This window comes from Vanessa cardui, chromosome Z (genome assembly GCF_905220365.1).
Source record: "Vanessa cardui chromosome Z, ilVanCard2.1, whole genome shotgun sequence".
Classification (NCBI taxonomy): Eukaryota; Metazoa; Arthropoda; class Insecta; order Lepidoptera; family Nymphalidae; genus Vanessa; species Vanessa cardui.
Window position 1 is genome coordinate 3,574,373 of NC_061154.1, and position 25,973 is coordinate 3,600,345.

Consider the following 25,973-nt stretch of genomic DNA (forward strand, 5'->3'; position numbering starts at 1 on the left):
AGTTTTAAACAAAACAAACTGATCCCCGCAGCGATCATTCTCGAATATACCCTCAACCTCTCGGTCGAGTTTTAAATCGCTTATTCATGATTCCTACATTATTCATCCTCTTCTAAAGACCTTAACTGTTTCAAACTCTAGAAATACACACGTATAAAGTCAAGGTAAGATGTTCGATGAGATGTTTTAGGCGGACAAAACACGGTAATTAAAATAACAATAGGCTATTTGACTGGTTTTTAAAATCCATTTTATATTATTAAGTAGAGGTTAAGGAAACCAGTTAAATTTGATTTCTTTATTTCTAGTACATATTTGCCGAAAAATATCATATTAAAAATTCCATATTTAAATAACGCGCGAGAACGCTCCTTGGACAGTATGGTGCTGCAATGGGGTCGGTGACGTCACTTTGCTGTATTTTAATCTGTGGTACATATAGTAGAAAAGCAAGGTTTACAAGAAAGTGACTTCATCATAAGCCCGGCCAATCAGGAGCGTTTTGTGTCACGTGGCAAACGTTTGAAATAATGCATTTTTATTTATTGATCTTTGAATAAATTAAGTATTATTTTCAAGTTTCGCTAGTAAATAACCATTTTTAAACTCATAATATACACTGATTACAATAATTCACAATTTATTTTTCGCATTGTCAAATAGCCTATTACTATTTTCGATTAATTTGCTATGGTCGTGTATCATCTTATTTATTTTCGATTCGTATTAAACGTGCTTTAATAGATTTGAAGTTGAAACCGGGATGTGTAATCCGCTTACAAAATGCAGCTGTTAGGTATCGGATCTGGAGTTCTGTAAATATACAATTACATCGATGTGTAATCATTGTCTCGACGTTAAACAGAATTAAGCTGTCTTTTATACGTTGTTAGTAAGGAATAATAAATGCTTTGATTAATTAACCAGGTACAGTACGACACCGTTTAAATGAAGCACCAAGTAAAAAAAACCAGTCAATTTTCAATTTGGCGAATGTATTTGGTTATATGACATTACATATTATTACGTTAGCGTACCTAAAGATCACTTTCGTATAACAAATAAATAATTTTAGATACGCACTTAATTCGGATGTTATCGGTTTTAAGAATTTTGCCGATGCTACACATAGGTTTTGTTAGTAGGTAACACTACATTGATAAGTCTAGTTTTTTACTTTCTTGTGAAATTATATAAACAGGAAAATATTAACCGATGATTCCGAGTTCAAATCAAGGTAAGCACGACTGCACTTTAAAATGCTGAAATTCTTTTTATAATTCATCTCGGCAGTGAATGAGGGTGAGGGAATAAGCTCGAAACCTTCTCGAAAGAAGAGAACGCATTAGCCCCTCAGCATTTACAGGCTGTTACTTCCGGTCCAGTCGTTCGAAAAAGGTTGTTCAACAAAAATTCGAACGCAAAATATTCGAATTTAGAATTTACACATGTTTGTATTTGTTTAGCGTATTATTCATTCATTCATTCATTCATTCATTATTATAACTATGTATTAATTTGATTGTTTTGTCATACGAAGTTCTTTTACGCGACACAAAGCACTCACTCACTCTATATAGCTCTATCTATTTACAGTTTTCGTCATTTACATTTACAGTTTCGTTATTATATACAGTTTTCGTATGAAATTATTGATTTTTAAAAGCAAAAAAAAATATTGTCGTTTAAATTTAATACCTATCTTGACGGGAGCTCCACAACACATATTTTTATGTTTGTACTTCTCAAGGTTGTCTAACGGGAAATAACTGAAAGTATTGAGTCTGATTGTTGATTGTGTATATGATGTAAACCGATACTTAGTGAATAAATACTTTTTACACGAATACTGTAACGATATCCTTATTCCGTTCATTCGTAAAGATAGAACGTTTTCCTCACTCTATTGTAAATCATTTTACGTTAAGATTTCACCGCTGTTTCCTTTATGTGTAGTTTAATTTATTACACGAAGTGCAGATCGTAAACACGCCTGCGATTTTATCGAACCATCCCCTTCGCACGGATGCTTTTATCCCGACGTATTCATTCAATGACAAAAATAGAATGAAATGTTTTCGAAAAATTACCCAATATTCGTTTCGTCGTACGTGTTTGTTTTACAACGCAACTTTTATATAAAAACTAGCTCCCATATTATTGTGTTTGTTGTCATATGTTAGGCAAAAAAGTAGCCTATGTCCTGTCTTAAATTTCAAGTGTGCTTCATATGAAATTTCATAAAATTCGGTACAGCGGTTTGTTCGTGAAAGACCGACAGACAGACATGCAGAGTCACTTTCACATTTATTATATGTATAAAATATAAAAACAATATTTTATTTAATTAATTATTAACGTAATAATGCTTGATTATATCGAGCTAATTGTGCTATAATTAATTTACTCGGTTCAATCATATTATTCATTGTTTGATGATATTATGAAATTCACGCTTAATATGGTAACAGTCAAAATTTAAAGCCGTTGAAACTGTGTAGCTTGGATATAATATTATTTTGTACTAAAACCTTTCTCCGACACTTTTGGTATCAGTTTTATGTATATTGGTTTATTATTATTGTTTGTTGGTTTTTTTTTAATTAGGCATCCTAAAAGTGGGTTTCGATAACAAAATTACTTGGTGGTAGGGCTTCGTGCAAGCCCGTCTGGGTAGGTAACACCCACTCGCCAGTTATTCTACCGCCAAATGACAGTACTAAGTATTGTTGTGTTCCGGTTTGAAGGGTGAGTAATCCAATGTAACTACAGGCACAAGGTACATAATATCTTAGTTCCCAAGGTTGGTGGCACATTGACAATGTAAGGAATAGTTAATATATCTTACAGCTTCATTGTCTATGGGTGATGGTGACCACTTACCTAATAACCTATACCTTAAAAAAAATTAATGAAAATTTACGATTTTAACGTTGAAGAGGCGATATCATTGGTCGAAATCTTGAGTAATCTACGATAGTCATAATGACGCCTTGAATGTCGGGGAAGATTTTAATTGAATCCTTTGAAGTGAAATTAAATTAATCAGTAGTGAGGTGTAATAGTGTTGAATTATATTTAAATATATACCAAGCTGAGATGGCCCAGGTTTTAGAACGCGTGCATCTTAATCGATGATTTCGGGTTCAAACCCAGGCAAGCACCACTATATGTATGTGTGTGCTTAATTTGTGTTTACAATTCATCTCGTGCGTATTTTACAGTTTATACAAGTGGCAGATTTTTCACCACGAAGCAGGAGGTGAATATCGTTTATATTACATACAAAAATTCAAAAGTGTTTGCAGGTTTTTTGATCCTGCGATCTCTTTCCAAGAATCACGTAAGCACCACTGGACCATCTCGGCTTAAATTTTCTTTACTTTAAGTTTTATTGTTTTCAATTTTATGAACCCAACTATATTAATTACCAACTTGTACGCGTGTATATAATTTAGTTAATTAATACCAGTAGCCTTTACATAATTACGAATAAGCTCATTGTGGTTTAACGCCATTGATTTAATTAGAGTAACGAGTATAATATGATATGAAGCGTTCGATATTCAATTGTGAGACCTTATCAAGCAATTAAAATTATTTTTTAAATAACAGCTTTCTTTATATATAAAATAACATGTCCTGACTGACTGATCTTGATGACTTCATCATAGCCGAGCGTAAACTATTAACGTTAGGGCCAAAAAATTTGGTGAGTGAGATCGTTTTCAACCGACTTCAAAAAGGAGGAGGTTATCAATTCGTCTGTTTTTTTTTTCATTGTGAAGACACATATGGAAAGAATTTTGAGTATTGCACCCTTAAGCTGCGACCAACAGCTAGTTATGTAATATACCAGATTACCATAGTGTTGTTACGTGGAAAACTTTTGTTGTGAACGCGTATTATTACCCTCAGCTGGCAACATTAAGTATTTAATCTTGCATTGGAGACATTCTTGACAGTTACAAATAATTACGATGGAATCGCAACTAATGTAGGGATCTTGAGGTTAAGAACTTATTGAAATCTATACTAAGCAGCGCTTTAAATCGCCACTTGACTTGTCCCAAGCTGTTCTTGGACAAACAGCTGTTTTAATCACTTTATTTCAGCGCTTTTTGTAATAAATCTCTTTCTAAATATCGTGATGCTGTTACACACGCACGCACCCGCACACATATATAATTGCAATACATAACTTTATATATACATTGAATTCGTTTTTATAATCTCTGACCTGTTTAATTTACTCAGCAGTACTGCAAAACATGTCTTGTGTATAAAGAGCCTGAAATACACAAAGGACATGATATCCTTAACCACTTCATTAATGTACATAGCAAAGGAATCTAGACAAATTATCTTACTGGAGCAGATAAAAAAAATCAAGGACGCGAAATTTGGTGATAAGTGTTATTCTATAATCTTTTTTTTCTTTCTCGCTGGAAAAACGTGTTACGCGCTTCCCCCACGTGATGGAAAGTGGGGGGACAGTGACTCTGACCCGTTGTGACTCCCCTGGACGCCGAGTGCACCCAGGTCCACAGGATTTACCCACTAAAAAATCAGTGGTACCCTCTCCGTCTTTCGGCGGGCGCCACGGGATCGCTTACGCATGCTACCGTGACGATTACTTTATAATGTAGACAATCGGACAAAAAATCTATTTCGTATCACCGATCAAATAATGAGCCCGTATCTCTATTAATGAGCTTCAAACTAAAATTGTAATTACACTGACCCCATTAAACTGGATATTAGAGTACCTGTAGAAAAACTAGACCGTGGGTAGCATGTTTATAAATCCACCTTTAGGACATTTTTACACGTCGTCATTTTTGTTTTTGCTTTGGTACTTTCCTTTTTCTTGTTTAATAAATATTAGTTGATGACAATACTTTTGTCATAGTTAATTAAACTGAATTGACTTCATGAGAAGATTTCGTAGCGTTGTATCTGCGTTGTTATAATTAGTGGAATAAAATCCTTCATTGATCTGTATCTAGTATCGTATAAAATTTTGTTCCTTCTGTGTGATTATTAATTTAAAAGCCCAGGATTGTCAGGTATCAACATTGGATGTAGTTCATCTATCTTGACGATAATTCTACTAACAAATCTCTTAATCGTAATCGAATCGAAACGTCATCGTTAACACAACGATCCAATTACGATTTGATCGAAGTGGTTTTGGAATATAATCGAAATTGTATTGGCCTTGAATTGGCCTTCACTTAGGATTAAACTGAGTTTAATTTTGCGATTAAGTTGAATCGGGATAGAATCGTGACATAACTAGTATGTGCCAGTATAATATATTCTGGTCCAGTTATTATATACACTCGAAAATAAAAATGAGATTAACGAGCTAATTTTTTTTATATGCTGTACCTAGAAAAGCATAACTTGAGTTTTTCGACCAAGATTTCCAGGGCGCTAAGGCCGCCATCTTGAAAAATGAGGTAAAATTTGTACCAAACATATCAAAAGAAAATGTTAATTTCATTTTAATTGGTTTGCCTTTTTTGGGACGAAATGACTGGACTATTCCGTTTATACTTCAGACAAACGAAACAGTCAGTGTCAGCTTAAAAATAATTAATCAATTAGTACAAATATACTAATATCTGCCTATAACACCGGTTGGGTGAGGTTTTAATTCCATTATGGGTATTTTTATTGACCGACCAGATGTATTTGTATTGAAAAGTGCCGCTGCGCCTCGGAGAGTGGTTTGAGTCATCTATAACGAGAGTGTGTCAATACACATATATTGTTTAAGTACTTTCATGTTTAAGTTACAACGTTATTTTATCGTCATATTTATTTTACTAGTGTAAAGATTTCACTGTATGTATCTTCATTCAGTATTATCATTTGATGAAGTAATATTTTATGTATTTTATCTATTTCTTTTTCTGACTTTATTTTCTACAATAGAATCCGTAGTGAGTTAATGATATAAAAAGCGTAGATATTTTTATTTACACACTGGACCATCTCGACAGTAAAGATATCCCTCAATTCTATATAAAACTAATTAATATATAACTTTAATTACAGCTCTATGTTAATATAAAATGTAGATATTTTATTATTGATAATAGCTACATTTTAAAAAATCGAAAATAATATACAGGAAATTTGGATTATAATTTATATACATTCTAGCACTAGTTAGTTGTTAGTTAAATATGCCTTCAAATTTATGAAAAGTGCAAAAAAAATTGCACGAATTTTAAGTTGTTATTTTTTTTAAAATAAAGATCGAATGATATTCAACAATATGAAAAATCGATATAACATTGTTAGCATTGATCGTATTCAATCGCTTTTATCCAATTAAAAACATTGTGCTTACTGGACGGATATTGAATCAGTTATGGGTGACGGATCCCTTTGAACCCATACGCCTTTGTTTGCAATCATTGCACTACATTGTTATAATAAGATTAATTTTAAAATTACATCATGAATTTTAAAACAAGAACTTTATTATGTTTACAACTATTGCCATATACTAGATATCGCCCGCGGTTTTGCTTGCGTTTTTGGGTTTTGGTTGTCATGATTTCAAGCTTGCTTCACAGCAAATTTCATCAAATTCGGATCATTGGTTTGGTTGAAAGAAACAGACAGACAGACAGACTTTGACGTTTATAATATTAGCATATATTTTTACTAAACAGTAGTCGTTAAACAAATGAACGTTAGTCATTTGTTTCCATGTTAACAAACTCATTTTTACGACAGACAGTATTTACGAAATCTTTAGAAAGCTCAGGTTAAATAAAAGTGACGTTGTTAAATTTCAGTGTATATGAGGAAGCAAAGCGGTTATATCTCGCTGTCTCTGTCTCACTTTTCTTAGATTTTAAGCATCAAACCCTCATCAACCACATGAAATGGTTCAACTCAAACACGCAAGGGTATTAGAACCTTAATGCTCTACACTAATTCAATTCGTAAGGATGTCACAAATTCATTTCGCTCTTAAATAATCTTTATTACATCTGACCACTTACTATATTTTAACAATAATAACAAACAACAACAGCCTGTAAATTTCCCACTGCTAGGCTAATGGCCCTTTGAGGAGAAGGTTTGGAAAATATTCCACCACGCTGTTCTAATGCGGGTTGGTGGAATACACACGTGGCAGAACTTCTATGAAATTAGACAAATGTAGATTTTCTCACGATGTTTTCATTTACCGCCGATCACAAGATCAATTATAAACACAAATTAAGCATATTAATATTCAGTGATGCTAGCCTGGTTTTGAACCTGCAATCATTAGTTAAGATGCACGGGTTCTAACCTATTGGTCATCTCGGTTCTCGATATTTTAAAATAAATTAAAAATAAATTTAACGTTTAATTGTGTGCAGTGCAATGATATTCTAATAAACAGATATGTTATATCCATACTAAACAACAGAAAAAAGTGTGCCGCGCCGGGGACCGTTTATTTTTACATTTGGTTAAAAGTAAAAAGGATAGCTTGATAAAAACAATAAGTAAAAGAGATAACTAGATGTTTTAATTACGCAAAACGTATTACTACTTAACTATGATGTATTATAACGGATTAATACGTAAAACGACTAAAGGCAAACGTCCCAATTAGGACGTTTTCTAGTCTTCACTTTTTGCGCGTTAATAACATATCTGTTTACTACAACATCATTGGTGCAGTGAATAACATATTATGTATGTATGTATAACAATGTCTACATGCATTCGCCGCGGTTCTAGAAATGGAACACTGTATTGAATTCGTTTTATAGAAGTTCGAAACCAAATGTATTGGAATGAACGAACTAATGTGAAAATTCTTTGATCTGGTAAAGGATGTTTGTAAGGAAAATTGTATTGGATGTTGCATCTGTCGTACAACGAGACCCGGAAATGAAATATAGCGAATATTGCAACTGCGGTCGTACTTATATACAATATTCAACTTTTATTGGTTCTGAGTATTCAATACAAGAACATTTGAAAAACATAAATATTAATAATGTAGGTTTGATTTTATCTTTCCTGGAATAATTAAAAACTTAGATGCCATTGCAGAGATACTTTAATTTTTTATAGTTAGTGTGACATGGTTGTAATGTTGCCAGTAAATAAAAACATGCAGACCTTTCTATTATTAACTCAATCATAGTCATAAATACACCACCAATCTCTTGGTGGTAGGGCTTTGTGCAATCCCGTCTGGATAGGTACCACCCACTCATCAGTTATTCTACCGCCAAATAACAGTACTCAGTATTGTTGTGTTCCGGTTTGAAGGATGAGTGAGCCAGTGTAACTGCAGGCACAAGGGACATAACAACTTAGTTCCCAAGGTTGATGGCACATTGACGATGTAAGGAACAGTTAATATTTCTTACAGCGTCATTGTCTATGGGTGATGGTGATCACTTACCATCAGGTGGCCCATCTGCTCGTCCACCAACCTATACCATAAAAAAAATAAAAAAAAAATAAAAAAACCAAGGGTACATATAATACGTCTGCGAAAATCATTTTGATTTGAATACGAAAAAGAAGGATTAAGAATGAAAAACGATATTAGTATTGCCCTTATCATCATTCGTACCTTTTGTAATGAAGCATTTTATTGAATTGATTTAATTTTTGAGGTTTCATTTTGGATTTTTTTCTAACATATAACAAGCTATATTGACCAGAGTGTTGGGCTACAAAAGGGATGACTGAAAGACAGTTGCATGTTGCGGAGATGAGAATGCTGAGATGAATGTGTGGTGTTACGCGAATTGATAGAGTAAGGAATGAGTACACAAGAGGAAGTTTGAAAGTGACACAGAAAGCCGAGAAGTTATGTGGAAGGCGGCTATCATGGTATGGGCATGTAATGCTTAGGAATGAGAAACATATTGTGAGGTAGGGCTTGAGTATGGATGTGGATGGATATAGAGGTAGAGGACGACCAAGGGATCGACGGATGGATTGTGTGAAAGACGATATGGTTAGCATGAATGTTACTTGTGAGATGACGTCTGACAGAGAAGTATGGAAGGAGAAGACGCTGCACCGACCCCAAATAAAATTGGGACTGTCATCGCAATGCTGTGGGTACATTTACCATATATCATAATATTTATGAAGATATTTTAGAACGAAATTCTTTAACGCGGCTTAGAGTAAAGTGAATTTTGGATATCGTCACGTAAAGGAAAGCCCGTTGTGCCCTCTCTTGACGACCTTTCTCCATCTTTCTTTCTATCTATTTTCATTGTAAATGGTTTTATATAATATTACTCTAGCTCGTTTTGGTTAATATTATTCAAACAGTTCATTTTTATTAGTAAATTAATTTATTGACATTTAATGAATCTCAAACGTTTTTGTTGCTTCTATAATATATTTTAGGTTTCAAGACAGTTCCTATTTGTAGTTAGTGATTATTGTATACTTTTACATAGAATTATATATTCGTCAAATACTACGCTTTATAAAGCTGTGTGTTCAACTATAACAAGGCAACGTGATTTGACATAAGGCGTTATTCAATAAACCTAACTACATGTCCGATCATGCGGAGGCACGCAGCGAACAAACGCTGCTACATAAATAGGCTTTGCTTATGGAGATAAGCGTCAACGCTGTTGAAATATAGATTTGTTAACTTAAAAAATCGTATACAAGTCTAAGCAAGTATATCTATTACATTTCGTTTCGTTATAGCTCTCCGTGTCTAGAAAAGAATACGCGTTGAACGCACAAACAAAATCTCCACCGTCACGAACACGAATGCACAAAGTCCACTAAAAAAAACGTGCCAATCACACTCTCTTGAAATAGCGCCTCTATAATTTCGACACAATCATAAGCCTGATTATTTTCACGGGAGATATCATTAGTATCATCACCTTATATTCATTTTTATAAAAGAAATGTTGCTAGTGTTCTTGCCGCCATTCCACACGGTCAAGAGGTAACCTACAGATTTTTTTTTAATTCACATTTGTATAATATATATAAATATTATATTTAAGGACTTAATGTTAATAATTTTTATGTATCATATAATATTTAGGATTATCTCTGAACCCTCACGTGCCTCTCTCGGCCGAGTTTCAGTAAACGACCCCTTGACGTTGTTAAGACATGAGTAATTTTTTCTGGGCTATCGCTGTTTACCCTACTGGTTCATAAAAATAAGCATAATTTGTTTAGTAGCATTCTATCTTTCAACCCTATTAGTAGTGGTGCAAAAAGCTTCATCAAAAATATAACACCTCGCCTCATTGCCGCCACTGGTGACAGGAGGTATGGTTCGTTTTTTGCCCAGAGGATTGGAATTGCGATTCAACGGGGAAATGCTGCTAGCATTCTTGCCACCATTCCACGCGGTCAAGATTTAAAGATCTCGACCATGCTCTACAGATGAGCAAATATTTTTAAAAGAACAGGATGTAATTGTCAAGCTGTGAGTTATATGGCAAATTGATGTTAGCTGTTTTATTTTAGTTCAATATAGATTTTTATTATTAATTTATATTACATTGCATATTTTTTTTTACCTATTTCGCTTTGTTCTTTTTGCTTACTTCGCCAAAGCGCCCCCAACCTTAGAAATTATAATGTATAATCCCTTATGTTTCAGTTACACTGGATCAGTAACCCTTCAAACCGTAACACACTAAAAGTGATTTTTAGCCTAGCAGTATCATATCTATAAAGTCTATGAAAAAATAATCAATAGATATTAAAAATTTACATACGATAAGATAAACAAAATAAAGATATTTAATTTAAATAGGAACAATTATTCAACGATAAATCTAGATTTTGTTGACCTTACCGAATCGAATTAATAAAACATTAATCTATGCCAGAGGAAGTTGAAGATTAAATAAAGATATAGCTGTTGTTAGTGTTGCTATAAACAAATTCGCGATATGTGCAGAATAAACACGCGATATGCGAAGTACATTGCATATTAATTCATGCTAATTGCTTAGGTCTTTCTTTCAATTTAACACGAAAGAAAGTTGCATACTTTTAATGCGCGTAAGTATTTATTGTTTTTGATGCTGAGCGAGAAAATTTTGTCGATTTTTTAATGGAATCCTAAACTAAAATAAAATCCTTAACTTTATACCATATAGAAACTTCGTATTAATTAAACTCTATGTTAGAAATAGAGCCTGTTAAAACCACTTTAGAAAAAAAAATATGAATTTAAAAATAAAGAAATTGTAAGAATAACATTGCTATTATTACAACATTTAAATACAGAGAGAGCTCAAAATTTGTAACAATAATATTAGCGATACTATTATGGGATTAAAATACACAGAGACAAGCCTCGTATAAAAATGCGTTCAATTCCATTCTGATAGACGTTTAAATGCTATAGCTATAATAAAGAGGGCTTAGGATACTCATAAGACTAAAATTTACTAATTGGGTGTAAGTACTTTCATTTTGGTAACACTTTATCCACGCGAGTCTGGTAAATTATCACCCACTAATCATATATTCTGTAGCAGCAATAATTAGTATTACTAAGTTTCAGTTTTAAATAAGTGAACCAGTGTCATTAGTAGCACGAGGGTGATTATATTCTTAAGGTCGATGGCGCATTGGCGAAGTGAAAATGGTTCATATTCCTTGAAGGTGATCACGTGACTTATGATTTTTGTCGTTGTAAGGAATTGATGTTTCTTACAGTACCAATGTTTATCGATAGCTGACTCTACTTACCATAAAATGGCACCTACTTAATAAAAATCACAATATCTTATACAAAACCAGCTACCTCATGTATTAAAAATTAAAAAATCATGCAATTTTTTACAATAAATAAATATATAATTGTATTAACTAACATAACTGTATTTTTTAAATGTTGAAAAAGGGTAACTACTGAGTTTCTTGCCGGTTCTTCTCGGTAGAACCTACTTCCCCAACCGGTGGTATCTTCACTTAATTGTTAAATGAAGATTTAAAAGTGCTTGTAAAAGCCCACTTGAATAAAGTTTATTTTATTTTATTTTTTGATTTTACATGCAAGTTCAGTCAAGTCAGTTCGATTTTGATTACACGATAAATTGAAAACACAAATTGTCTAGCTGATATAATAGACAATGCGCATTAGCGCTGCGCTTTGAACCTTTAATTAAGATTCGTGGATTATATACGACAGCGGCAAATTTCAATTCCGACTACGAAGATTCTCGATTACGAAAGTCGTTTTTAAATGTTTCTTTTTAACTGCAATCAGTGTAAGCGATTAATTAATAAGATCATTTAGAAAATATCATTCAGTAAAAGAACTAACAAAATTGTACTGATCGAAGTTTAATATTTACGTTCAATCATTATTCATTCATGTTTTAATTGTGTCTTTAAAACTGATAAGCCTTCAGAACTAAAACCCAAGAACAGTTTTATAAAAAAAAACATTAAAAAAGAGCGCATCGAGCTCATAATATGAGTTATAAGTTAATCGAATACGACAAAAAAAATACCTTAAAATGTCTTATCAAGTCGCTCAAAAGAGTTCCCTTTAAATGTCTATTCCCGATGACGTCAAAATGAACACTTACTTATATATGTATGTATTCAGAAATGAAGCACCCTATATATGCAACGTATTTATTTAAAAATAGAACTAAATATAAAACAGTTAGTAGCAGCATTCCGCGGATTAAAAAAAAGTCCACAGATTTATTATTAAATTATCGTTCATTGATCCCATGGAAATACATACAGGCGTCACCTACGGACACTAACCTAGAATTCTATAAAAATATTGACGCATTCATATTCCGAATTGTATTGTCACAAATAATGTCGTAAGTGCCATTTCTCTCGGAATCCGCAGACGTTTTCGAATGTAGGATAATTTATAAATTCGAGTGGACGAAAACGAACGACACCATTTCTATATTTAGGTTAATCTCTTGTATAATTATCGTGTTTCATAACCGATGTATTTATTATTCATTCTAGAAATCATGGAACCGATTGCATTTCCACCTACACTAGCATTATGCCAAAATTAATTACATAATCCGTTTGATTTTACATTACATCGTTTACACTGAAAAAAATCGAAATTAATTTTAACGGAAATGATTTAAAATAAAATATGAAATATTAAAAAAATTTATTAAACAAATATACTCGTACGTCAAAATTAAAATATTGTCTTTAAAGTTGCAGCTACTAATGGAGTAAGTTAAGGCTGTGTACCTTGGTTGGTAGCGACAACTTAGTAGCCGTTATAGTTACCAGTTATGTTTGAATGATGGGCTAAGCATCTATATAGTCATCAGAGACATAATGTCTTATATCACGTGATAATCAGCGCATGGTATAAGAAGTAATGTATTATGATTGTTATTTAATGATTCATAATGAATACTAACAATAGTATTTTAACAGCTATTTATTTTTGTATTACGATAAAGTCTTTTTCCATATGAACTCTTTGAATAAAATTTGTTACAAGGCGACGTTAAAATTGTCTTCTAAATTATTGTGTGATTTAAAATCTGAAACTTGTCTTTTTTAGAGTCAAGCAATGAGGATCGTCCGTACTGTCGGCCAAGCATTCGAAGTTTGTCACAAGATGCAATCAACTCCAGAACATCCTGCACCTTCGACTTCCTCAGCTGCTGATGATGTCGTGCAGGTTGAACACAGCGCCGAAGTACCAGCCCCTAAAGGTCTGTCTGTGTACATGAGAATATAAACAATAAATACGATCACTTTTGTAAGTTATCCTGCAATTATAGTTCATCAAATAACTTACACAATTGAAGAGTATAATAACAAAGTTTCACGTTGCAACAAAATTTTTAAGTGCTCTCGTTTTGCGGAGAAACGGAAATAGCTCCGAATATATTTTCCTCTCGGAATATTGACATCAGTACTCTCAGCAGACACTTCAATTACTGCCGTGTCATTTCGTCTGCAGTCTGCGCTGTCATTCGGACTATTGACCGTTAATCCATTCCAAGTTGTGAGCTTGCGATAGAATTTCATGTGCAATTTTTATCTGCTTTGCGAAATTCATTGCGATATCTGAACTTAGCTGCGCTGCTTTTGTATAGAACGCTATTGCGAATATATTTTTCGCTTACTGAATTCAAATTCATGTGCCGTGGTTGTGAGAGTATGTGGGGGACAGATATCACTCGGTTTTACTGACGTTGACGTAAGGTTTTAACAGGCCGTGTTGAGCGTGGCCACTGAAATGAAGTTGTAATGTTTAGTTTTGGCGTTTTCACGCCGTGCTCGCCCGCAGGTCATTGAGCGTGCCGTCGTAAAGCCGATGCTGATTTGTGCCAAGTATTCGAATATAATTATGGAAAGACATCCTCAAATGCGATGTTAGTTTAATTCTTCGTGTATTTATTGCTCAATGTTCGTTTTGATTTATTATTGTTTCATGAAATTTGTACGTTGCAGTGATCAATGCCACATGAATTAATCATATTTGTTTTATTCATTTTTTGTATTCTTGTCATCTTTAGAATGTGTTTGATATTGTAAAATTATTATTATTTTCATAAATAAATAGGTAGCTGTTAAATTGTTCACGGTTATGAAATTCTGTATAGTAGGCAAAAAAAAATCCAACACCTTGAGATAAAACAGGCGGACATGCGTTTGTTTACAACACATACATAGATTTAACGTGAATTATATTACTAATTTATGTTTTAGATGGTTCAGGTAGACAGTAACTTCCAACCATCTCGTTTTGCGTAAATATAATTTTGATTTGTTAGATTTTTTATAATCTGTGGAAAGACAAATGCGAACAGAAATTATGTATATTTAGTTGATTTTGTAGGTTAAGTAAATGAACGAACTTTGCTTGAATCAACGAATTTTATATCGTCCATGAAAATACATTGAAATGCCTAATCAGTCCATTTGGTAATAGCTTTCGACACCGGATAATTCCTTGCTGTATTCTCTCTCTCTCTTCTCGAAAGAGATTAATGAAGATTGACATATTTCAAATATTTCGTTATCTCCGTATCGGCCCTAAAGAAATTAAGGAATAATATACAACGTAAAATTTTATAACCTGTTAGTATAAAATGTCCGTACATGTATATAATAGGTTGGGGAAAAAGTCTTTTCGCATATAGTATGTATGAACTTGTAATAAAATCTCTTTGGCTATACCATTTGTATCTGGCTGGTTTTGGTATCATTAAAAAGTTTTAATTTTAAAGAAGGCACTTCCAAATTCAAATTAGGAATTTGTGTGATTTTCATTTGTTTTTGTTGTTGTTAAAATGAGTGAATCTAAAGAAGAAATTCGATACATTTTAAAATTTTACCATAAAAAAGGTAAAAATGCAGCTCAAGCCGCGAAAAAAATTTGTGATGTTTATGGACCTAATGCAGTATCTGTAAAAGTAGCGCATGTTTGGTTTAAGCGTTTTCAAGCCGGAAATTTTGATATCAAAGATGCATTTCACTCTGGTCGCCCAGTCACGGACATAATTGATGCCATTTTTGAAAAAGTGGAGCAAGATCGGCATATTAGTAGTTACGATGTAGCTGAAGAACTGGCAAGTGACCACAAAACGGTTTTGACTCATTTGAATAAAGCTGGCTACACAAAAAAGCTCGATATATGAGTGCCTCATGAACTCACTGAAAGAAACCTAATGAACCGTGTACTCATTTGTGATTCTTTATTACGACGTAATGAAACCGAACCATTTTTGAAGAAGCTGATAACTGGTGATGAAAAGTGGATCACATACGACAAGAACGTGCGAAAAAGATCGTGGTCAAAGGCCGGTCAAGTTCACAGACTGTGGCAAAACCCGGATTAACTCGCAACAAGGTAATGCTGTGTGTATGATGGGATTGGAAGGGCATCATTCATTATGAGCTGTTACCGCCCGGCAGGACCATCGATTCAGAACTGTATTGCGAACAATTGATGAGATTGAAGCAAGAAATTGAGAGAAAGCGGCCAGAATTGATCAACAGAAGGGGGTGTGGTTTTTCACCATGACAACGCTCGACCTCACACATCTTTAGCCACTCAACAAAAATTACGAGAGTTTGGCTGGGAGGTATTAATGCATCCGCCGTATAGTCCTGACCTTGCACCTTCAGATTTCATCTGTTTCGGTCTCTGCAGAATTCCTTAGGCAGTGTCAGGTTAACATCACGAGAGGACTGCCAAAACCACTTGTCGCAGTTTTTCGATCAGAAGCCCCAAAATTTTTACAGCAATGGGATCATGTCACTACCACCAAGATGGCAAAAAGTTATGGAACAAAATGGCACCTACATACTTTAGTCGAATGTAAATAAACTATAAAAAAAACTTTTTGAATTTTCATATAAAATACGAAGAAACTTTTTCCCCAACCTATTATAAATTACCAAAGAGAGTCCACTTACATCTTATATTACATCTCATCAGGGAATACTCATCATTTATATTTTATTTTGTTTTATATTAATATATGCGTATAATAATACTGCGATACGGATAAAATGTTATTATATTAAATGTTTATATAAAAGCACTAACTGCTTGAATTTCATTCATTCACATCATTGATCACCAACTGGGTTATTGACGAATCCGAATGATCAGGAATAGTTCGGTTTCGTAAAAGAGTTTTTTTTTTCTACCAGGTGTTTCGGTAAAAAAAAGATATAACAAAACATAGCATTTCTGTAAGTTGGTATTTTATCACGATGTTGATCGTCATTAGAAGTAGTGTTCATCCCCAAACAGGGCTGTGCTTTGAGAGCGCTACTGAGCATTATGGTCGCCCAAAAATGTTTCATAAGTCACCAGACGTCAAACGACGTCACTCTCTGATACAAACTTCTTTACTCTAATTAAATATGTCAAAAATATATTTCATGTTTCATTTCTTTGATTTCATTTAACTAAATTTTTTTATCGGTTTTATTTCATTACAAAATCATTCGAATAGTATGAATTTCAAAGTTTTACTTCGCCTAGAGTTCCGTGATTTTTATTTTTTTTCTCTCATTTCTCCTCAGAAGTGACGTGTCTTTCAATTTCTATTGAGTTTAGTACTTTAATGTGTCTGTTTTAGTTCTAGATATCACATTATATATGATATCTAGAACTAAAACAGACACATTATATATCACAATCAAAATTTAAGATTATTGCTATAATTACTTCAGTGGTTATTTTTTCTTTCCTGTTGTGAGTTCATTGTCTTCCGTGTGTCATCGATCTTTTGCGTCACTCCACGCTAGATTTCATAGAATTACAAGAATGTGAACTCATAACAACATTACATTGATTTGTTTCCTATTTTAAGTTAATTTCCTTCGCTGAGAACTTTGATTTTTTATGTGTCCAAATAGACAAAGCAAAGAATGCTTCGGAACAAATAGAGGCTACTAGATGGCCACTAAGTACACTGCTAAGCGTGGCTGTCACCCACAACGAGAAAACAAAGTTGAATTGTTTGTTTTAATTCTTTTGTGAGACACTCTATCCATATCTTATTTATTTTTTTCAACTGACTATGGGACGATAGCTTTGCATAGAAAATTGGATGTGATCTCATTTTGAAGAGCTCTTGACATAGATGTCCAGAAAAGTAAGGAGGATTCTTGATTGCTAAATTGTTGCTATTCGACAAAGATTTAATATTAGAGAACGAAAAAAAGTTACCGGCTACGCTACTTATAATCTGAGGCTCAGCATATACAATACAATGAGATGAGCAGTATACAATGACTTTTACTACTCGTACCTAGTGATTACATTATATTTACAAAGGAAATTGCTTTTCAGTTCTCTTATTGACAATCATGCCTTATTTCCTTGTCATTATAATAATATTTTAAACGAATACATTTAGTTCGTGTTATGTTTTAATAACCAATCAATTGTCATCTGTAGAACTAACTTTAAATGCCGAATGATTGTACATCGAACGTAAGCGTTATACGTACCTCGTAAGATTTTTCTGTAATTGTATTTGCTTTACTAAAATGCTGTTTAATCCTTACTATTTGGATTTCTATTTAGTGGTGCTAAAATATGGAGATGAATGGGATCAGTATTCTGTTCCCAAAACAACTAGACAAACGCTGTACTTTAATTTAAAAAAGTCTTTAAACCTCTTAAAAGTTATGTATTAGAAAGTCGGTATTTGTAAATATAATTACTCATTCCTAAACTGTATAAAATAACAATGTCTAACGCATAACTATTTTCTAGAAAAGATTATTTTGTCAAAGTAATTTCAACTGTTCATGATATTTTAGGAATCTGTCTTATTTTTATAACACATAACGGAGGGTTATATAAATAACTTAACGAGTCCTTTTAAAAACATCAGATAATGTACGTCTAGAAATCACTAAATATTTTTCCATTAATTTGAAATATACATAAATTAAAATACACTTATGGCTCAATTTATAGACACTAACACTAAATTTTCCTATTATGAGACCCAAAGTTCTGATGGAAAAGTATCGATTAAATAATACAAATAATAATTATATTTATGAACACAAGCATCACCCATCACCCGATTTATCCGATCTTTAAAACGGCCCCATCTATAAATAAAAAAAAACACTATCGAACACCTGAGCCGCTATTTACACAAAACCCGCATCTTAACTAAGATCTATTCTTTTACACGCGGGGGCGTATTATAATTAGCTTTATGTGTCGTTTTATTACATCCGACGTTCATGTAACAGCTGGTGTGACGAACGTCATAATTTTACAGCCTATGACGGTACACGATATTATTCAGGTAACGATTACATGTTTATTAATAGCAGTACTTTGAATATTCGCTTACTGTAATCAATGCATCTGTGTGTGTTATAATTTCAAATCAGCTGTTGCGAGGTAAAAGACCAGAAGAAATCTATTTCAGGAAAGTTTTGCCAACTATTCCAACGAACTGAGCATTCGAGGCTACGATTATGGAACAGTTTCATCCAAATTATTATGACGGTTTCTTTGTCACGTATAAAAACATAAAGCGCGTGTTCAGGGAACATGTTACTTGTGAACAAGTTATCACGTCTGTATAATATAGTAATATGTCTTTTTGTTTTTACGTCGTCGCAAAATACTGCCTATGTGTGCATCATTAAATGTTGTTTGTGTGTGCGAATCAAACACACCAGTTTATTGGTTTAAATGAAACTTGACACTGTGATGCTTTGATGTTTTATTCGAGTAATATAGTTTCCGAGAGGTTGGTTAATACGAGCGAACAAAATCAAAGACTGACCACTCGTTGTATATGTTTTTGAACGTACATTACAGTGTATCATATTATAACATAAACTTCAAAATAATTTAATACTACGAAAAACATTTCGATACAAAACATATGCTATTAAATTAAAGTTTTAATAGAAGGCTGTAAATATGCCAGATACAGTATCTTAGTTCGTGAAAAATGTTCAGTGGTTTTGTAAATAATATAAAGCACACTCTACGTAGCTGTATGAAAAATTACATAGAGATCTACTGTTTTGATGTCGCATACGAGTATTATGCAAAATTTTATTCATCAACAACTGCAGTGCAGGAAAAAAGGATATATTATGAACGACATAGCTTACATACGTAGTCTCACTTTAGGTTGCGATGCGTATCGTAAGAGTTGCGGAAACCGACTTATAAATATTTAAGTTATATTTTCTTCTCGATATAAATATTCCAATATAAAAATAATCTACTAAGTAGTTACGCTTTAAAAAAATACTTGTCTATCGCGGAAAACCGGATGTACAATATCGAAATCGATTCATAAAATTGTAGTTAAAAATATCTATAAATAAATATGAAACTAATTAGTTTTTCTTATAACGTTAAATAAACTATTTATGTATATGGATATAATTATACTAAAGAGATCAAAGCAATAACATTCGACTCAATATTCCAATGGAATTTTTAATTCGTCATCTCCAACATGTCAAATTAGGGCCGCACATTACACAGTTAAAAAGTTTGACAACTAACTGACATTGACGCTCCAAACATATAAATCAAAAAACTCTTAAATCAAGCCATGCCCGTTCATCAAAAAGAGCTGTTCGCTCTATTTATAAACTTGGAGCTAAGAACAAAGTAGAAAAAGTTATCATAGAGTCCCAATAAAGTAAAGTAAAGTAACAGCCTGTAAATTACCCGCCGCTGGGCCTCCTCTTCCATTAAGGAAAGGGTTTGGAATATATTCCATCACCCTGTTCCAATGCGGGTTGGTGGAATACTCATGTGACAGAATTTCTATGAAATTAGACACATGCAGGTTTCCTCACGATGTTTTTCTTCACCGCCGAGCACGAGATGAATTATAAACACAAATTAAGCACATATAAATATAGTGGTGCTTACCTGGGTTTGAACCCGAAATCATCGATTAAGATGCACGCGTTCTAACCACTGGGTTATCTCAGCTCTCAGAGTTCCAATATATTCATTAAAATGATGTGTATATAATTTTGATTGTAATCATAAGTTATGATAAACTTGTTATACCAAGTTTCTGATTCCACAAAGTTAATGCATCCTTCCAGGTGCGAGGTATACGATATCGGAATATACTTTTACGCATAAGCATATGATTAAACAAAGGTTTATATAGATGAAGCCTATTTGTTCCAACGCTTGATGCTCAACGAAAATAATGTGTTGATATTATGGATTTTTTACGTGTGTTGTGTTTATAATTCCAAAACCTCGTGAAGTAATCTACTACATGTGTATCCAGCAATTGGGATTGGAACAGCGTGATGGAATAATTTCACCTACTTAGGCCAGCAATGGGAAAAAATATGTATGTTAAATCTAGGATTTATGTGTCAAACCTCAATATTTATTGATTAATTAAAAAGAAAATCAGTAAACATTTTCACTTCCTTGGTAAAATATTTTCGGTTCGTGGGGAGTTTTCACGATTTTTCAAAAGGAAAATAACAAACACTGTTGTAACATTTATTCGTATTATTGACTCGACTTCAAATTGGTCACGTAAGAAATGCCAATTCGTTCTTAGAGTGTCAAAGGAATTCCAAAGTGCAACTTTATATTAAATGTGCTTGTGCAATTTTGTTCGTTTGGAAAGAAGTGTACAATTTATGAAGGATTATCTTCAAAGGTTCTCTATATACTCTTTGAATAAATTATATATTATGTAACCTATTCGTAGAATACTGCACAATTCTTATTGGTGGAGATATCTCGTTTGAATGTCAAGTGAGCCAGTGTAAGACATACACAAGTGTGGAACTTGTCAATCCGAACTAAAAATCGCAAAAAATTGACGTATTACTAATTTTATCTGTGATTTTTTAATTTCGTGCCTGCCGGTAAACATCGTGATAATACCTGCATCTTCCGACATTTGCAGTGTGCTCCAGAAACCTTCTTCTCGAGAGGAGCGGAGGTCGTTGACCTGTTGGATATTAACGACTTGACTTTACTTTAGCTTCATACATTTTGCATTACATCGAAATACTAGATAATTTTCATTCAAAGTAAAATAAAAGTTAATGTTTACTAGCTAATAGCGCAATATAAATATTTATTGTACGTTCAGAGTTTATTGATCACTTCCAAACACATGGGCCATTAAAAATTCTAATTCGTTAATTGCTTGATACGAATTCCGGTGTGAAATGTGCAATTGAAATTTATACCTAGGATATTTATTTAAATAGTTACAATTGGGTTTGCGTTGCCAAATAAATTAAATCGGTGTATAGAATATGTTTTAGCCATATTAAACAATCAAGTTTTTTAAGAAACAAACATTTACACACCGCAAAATACTGTTACTCAATTCTATAAAGTACTATGCGACATTGACTATATTAATTCATTTTAAAATTTAATATAATATTTTGATGCATATGAAATGCAGAATATAAGCGCATCAACAAAAGTCGGAAAGCGTTTTTAATAGAAAGGCATTTCTGTAATTTTAAATATAGACCTAATAACCTACTACAGCCATACTTAAAAGTTAAAAATTAAGACTAAAATATTAAAGAACGTTATACACTGTATATGTCCTTCTTTAATCGCCGATATTAGCAAGCAATGGATATTTAATATCGAAATAATCTCATTTACCTTACGAACAGTTTTTAAAGTTTAGAAACAAAACATAAAGTTCTTGAAAAATTGTAATTACACGATTTTATAAAGTACTGATGATATAATAATATTGGCAGTACTTTAATGGTAATTGTAAAGATATTAACTATTTTAATTGTAATATACTAAAATTTGAAAGAAACTAAGTCATGTCGTTAAATTACAAAGGCATAGAGGAAAATATACTTTTTTAAAGGACACTGCTTTCAACTTCCATGTAACGACTTCTTACTAGTATCTTTATGACTTGCTGTATAGGGTACACCTCTTTTATGCAACTGTGTAGATAAATTGTGCCGTACTTAGCTGATAAGACCTATTTTTGTATTCTGTAAAGGAATAAATTAATACTCATCATAATATCATCATTTTTAAATCAATACAAATAAAATAAACACATGTGATTTTTCAAGTTTCATATTCTAATATAATAAAAATAATCAAGTTTTATTTCGGGACTAATCCATAAAGAGTTAGTAAGACAATTTTTTCTTAAGAATCTAGTATTAGTACAATTACAAAATTTAACAACAAAACAATTACATCTTAACTTTAAAAATTTGAAAATACACTACAATAATAAATAATAAAATAATAATATTTTACAGTTATTATTTTAAAATAACAAAATAATAAATTTTCAATTTTTTTTAATATTTAATAACTTAATTTATATAATACTAATAATACCTGTTGATATAGACCACAGTGGCGTGCACTTGGAGAGGCCTATACCCAGCACTGGACAAAAAAGGGATGATGATGACGATGATTAAAAGAAAATTACTTATGTTTTTTAATAATCTCCTTGTTACTGGTCCATTGGTTTACTTATAAAAGAAAGCTCGATTTTGAATTTTGAAGGTCGTTCTTGTAAATGGCATTCGGTTGTTCTGACAAAAAAATCTCAGTAACCTATCTATGATATCGCTCCTAAGAATGACAGCTGTTGAAAAAATCGAATAAATATCCTATTATTATAAGTGAAAATATCACTGAAATTTTCAAGTATCAATAATATTATTTATAGTAACATTTATCACTGCAACGATGTTAATAATGTTTTTCTAACTATGTATATGCATAATTTATTCGATGTGGGCGCTATCTGATCATCAGAGCCGGTCTCAGAATGTGGTGCTTCGGAGTCATGTGCGGCTTCTACGTCTAAAGAGGAACCGAAGAACACACAAAACAGACCAAAGCATTTGGACCTTCTGCCCCCACCACCGAGGAAGGAAGGGAAACGTGTGTCTCAGGTAATAAAACGCTGTTGCTTTTTGTTATAAGTGCTCCATCCTCTTCTAACATACATTGTTTTATATATGTTTGAAAGTAATAGACCTAACTGTAGATTTACCTAATTAAGACTACTTTTAACTATTATGTTTGCGTTTATTAAAAATATTAAAGAATAGCGCTGTGCAATGAAATATTCATAAATACTAAATATATATTATATTAATAATTTTAACTTTATTTCGTCATAAAATTGAAACCTTTAGGGAGAATATCCATAGTGGGAGCTTAGAACATAAACTTTCACGTTTGTGTTAAAGAATAAACTTTAGCAAAACAATTTTTGGATTCTTCACAAAGAAATTACTTATAACATCAAAGAATAATTTCATTATAATTAAAAAATAATAACTGTTTTAGTACACCTACTTACTTGAATTACATCTAATTTACTTGAACAACTTTGCATACTTATTTTGGGTACATCCAAGGTATCCTTCATAATACCATCAAAGAGCAATACTATGTTATGAGTGACACGAATGGTAATAGATAATATATAATTGCAATTTCTTTTACACAACTTACAGTAGAGTGAATTGGCAAGAATCGTTGTTGGCAGAAAAGTTGTTACCCCTTCAAGGCGTACTTTCCCTTTCTTTTTCTTAGTCTAGTTCTATTATAAGTATATGGATATATCTAAAATTATTAATGCTTTTGCATTTAATTACTATTATCATATTTAATTATTTCTGACATAATACATAGCAAAAGCAACTTCGACCCACCCGAGTGTCCCACGATATATTTTTTTAAGTATCACCTTGTTTTGGGTATTATCGATAAATTTGTGTGTGTGTGTGTGTGTGTGTGTGTGTGTTTTAAGATGGCGTCAAATATTCGAATAAGTGTTATGTATTGCACTGAGTAGTCTGTAATAAATGATACATTTGAGAGTTTCACGGAATAGAGTTATTTAAAGCATATTACGTGTAATTTATTGATGAGTGCATCAAAATAAACAAAATTATTGAGATTGTGGAAATATACTCTTGAAAATATATTTCACTCGTAATTTCGAGTGTAATAAAAGTATACGCTTCGCTTTATGTTCTATTTAGTTTTAAAAATTCCTTAATCGTGTCAGAGAGTTGATATGTTTGTAAATGGAATAATAAATAAACACTCTTTATATACATAAATACATAGGCTATTATAAATAATATAAATACATAGGCTATTTAAAAATAAAGGAGACATGAATAGAGTTCGCTAGCAAACTGGTTTCAATAAATTTGAATCATGAGTTAATGCGAACATTTGCTCATTTAATTATTATTTTTATATTATAAAAAGTACACTAATCGCGATCTTCATATCAACAAACAATAAATTGAGTACTAACTCATGAAGTCAACACCTAATATCAATACGAATGATTTATGATACCGACGTTCCGTTTACATTGATGGAAACGCAAGGAATTTTTATTAACTTTACGATATAATTTACATTTAGCTTACGGAACAGCACATTCATTTGTATTTTAAATTTCGAACAGTGAATGAATTAAATATTTCTTATATACCAAAAATGTTCTATATTTGAATGAATAAATCACTTACTTAATTATTTTAAAAAAAAAACGCTTTTGTAGTTTGACAGTAACATTAGTAAAAAATGTATATAATTCGTTTTTTTCTTTTTAATTTAAAAAAAAGTTATATATTTTTTTTTGTAATTATATTTTATTGATCTACCTCGTACCTTTAATGTATTACCTGAATAAATAATTATAACTCTATATCACGTTGGAGACTAAGTTCTAGATTTTAATTAGAGACAGTTTGTTTTTAAATGTATCAATTTATATATTATATAAATAAACTAATTGGCAGTAATTAGATGGAAGTAGGGGCTTGTTTCAATGAAGCATAGTAAGAAAGTTTTGATTGCGAGGTACATTAAATATTATTACATATGACTATAACGTCAATGCTCTCGTAAATCGTGTTCCAATATAATCATATATATACATACCATACATAATATACATGCGAGTAAAAATTATATTCCGCACATCACTATCCCTAAAGCCCTTAATGATACCATTACTTTTTATTGTACATTGGTTAAATTAATTTTATAATTCAAATCCTAAAAGCGTGAAAACGGTTGGTAATATTAATGGAAAACAATCAAAAAAGGTTCTATTGTTGAACTTTGATCACAATTTTCTTCGTAACAATAAATTCAGTGTTACATAAATCTATGTCTAAAGTACAATACACTCACACATTTTATTTGCGTCACACAAAAATCGCTTCATAATACCTCATATAATATAAGAGTCTCACGAAAATTCGACCTTGAATTTCGAATTTCATCACACAAAAAATCTACTTAGTGTGAAGTATTACTTCGGATGTATAATATAATTTATTCGAGTGAAACTACGGGTGAAAGATAGCATAGAATAAAAATAGAGACAATATCGGCCGTGGAAATAGAATACTCGTAATGATCTCTCCCCACACCCACATCAAATCCGAGAAACGTGACGATA

General features: G+C 32.2%; 1 protein-coding gene across 3 annotated transcripts in view; it reads left to right on the plus strand.

The window, feature by feature from the left end:
- The window catches only part of LOC124543101 (dystrophin-like protein 1), a 229,487-nt gene that overhangs the window by 184,993 nt on the left and 18,521 nt on the right, over positions 1 to 25,973 (plus strand). For all 3 annotated transcript variants that reach the window (XM_047121147.1, XM_047121146.1, XM_047121145.1), the window contains 2 exons: positions 13,562 to 13,715; positions 23,288 to 23,427. In XM_047121147.1, coding sequence (XP_046977103.1) covers positions 13,562 to 13,715; positions 23,288 to 23,427 — 294 coding nt within the window. The remainder of the gene's footprint in view (positions 1 to 13,561; positions 13,716 to 23,287; positions 23,428 to 25,973) is intronic.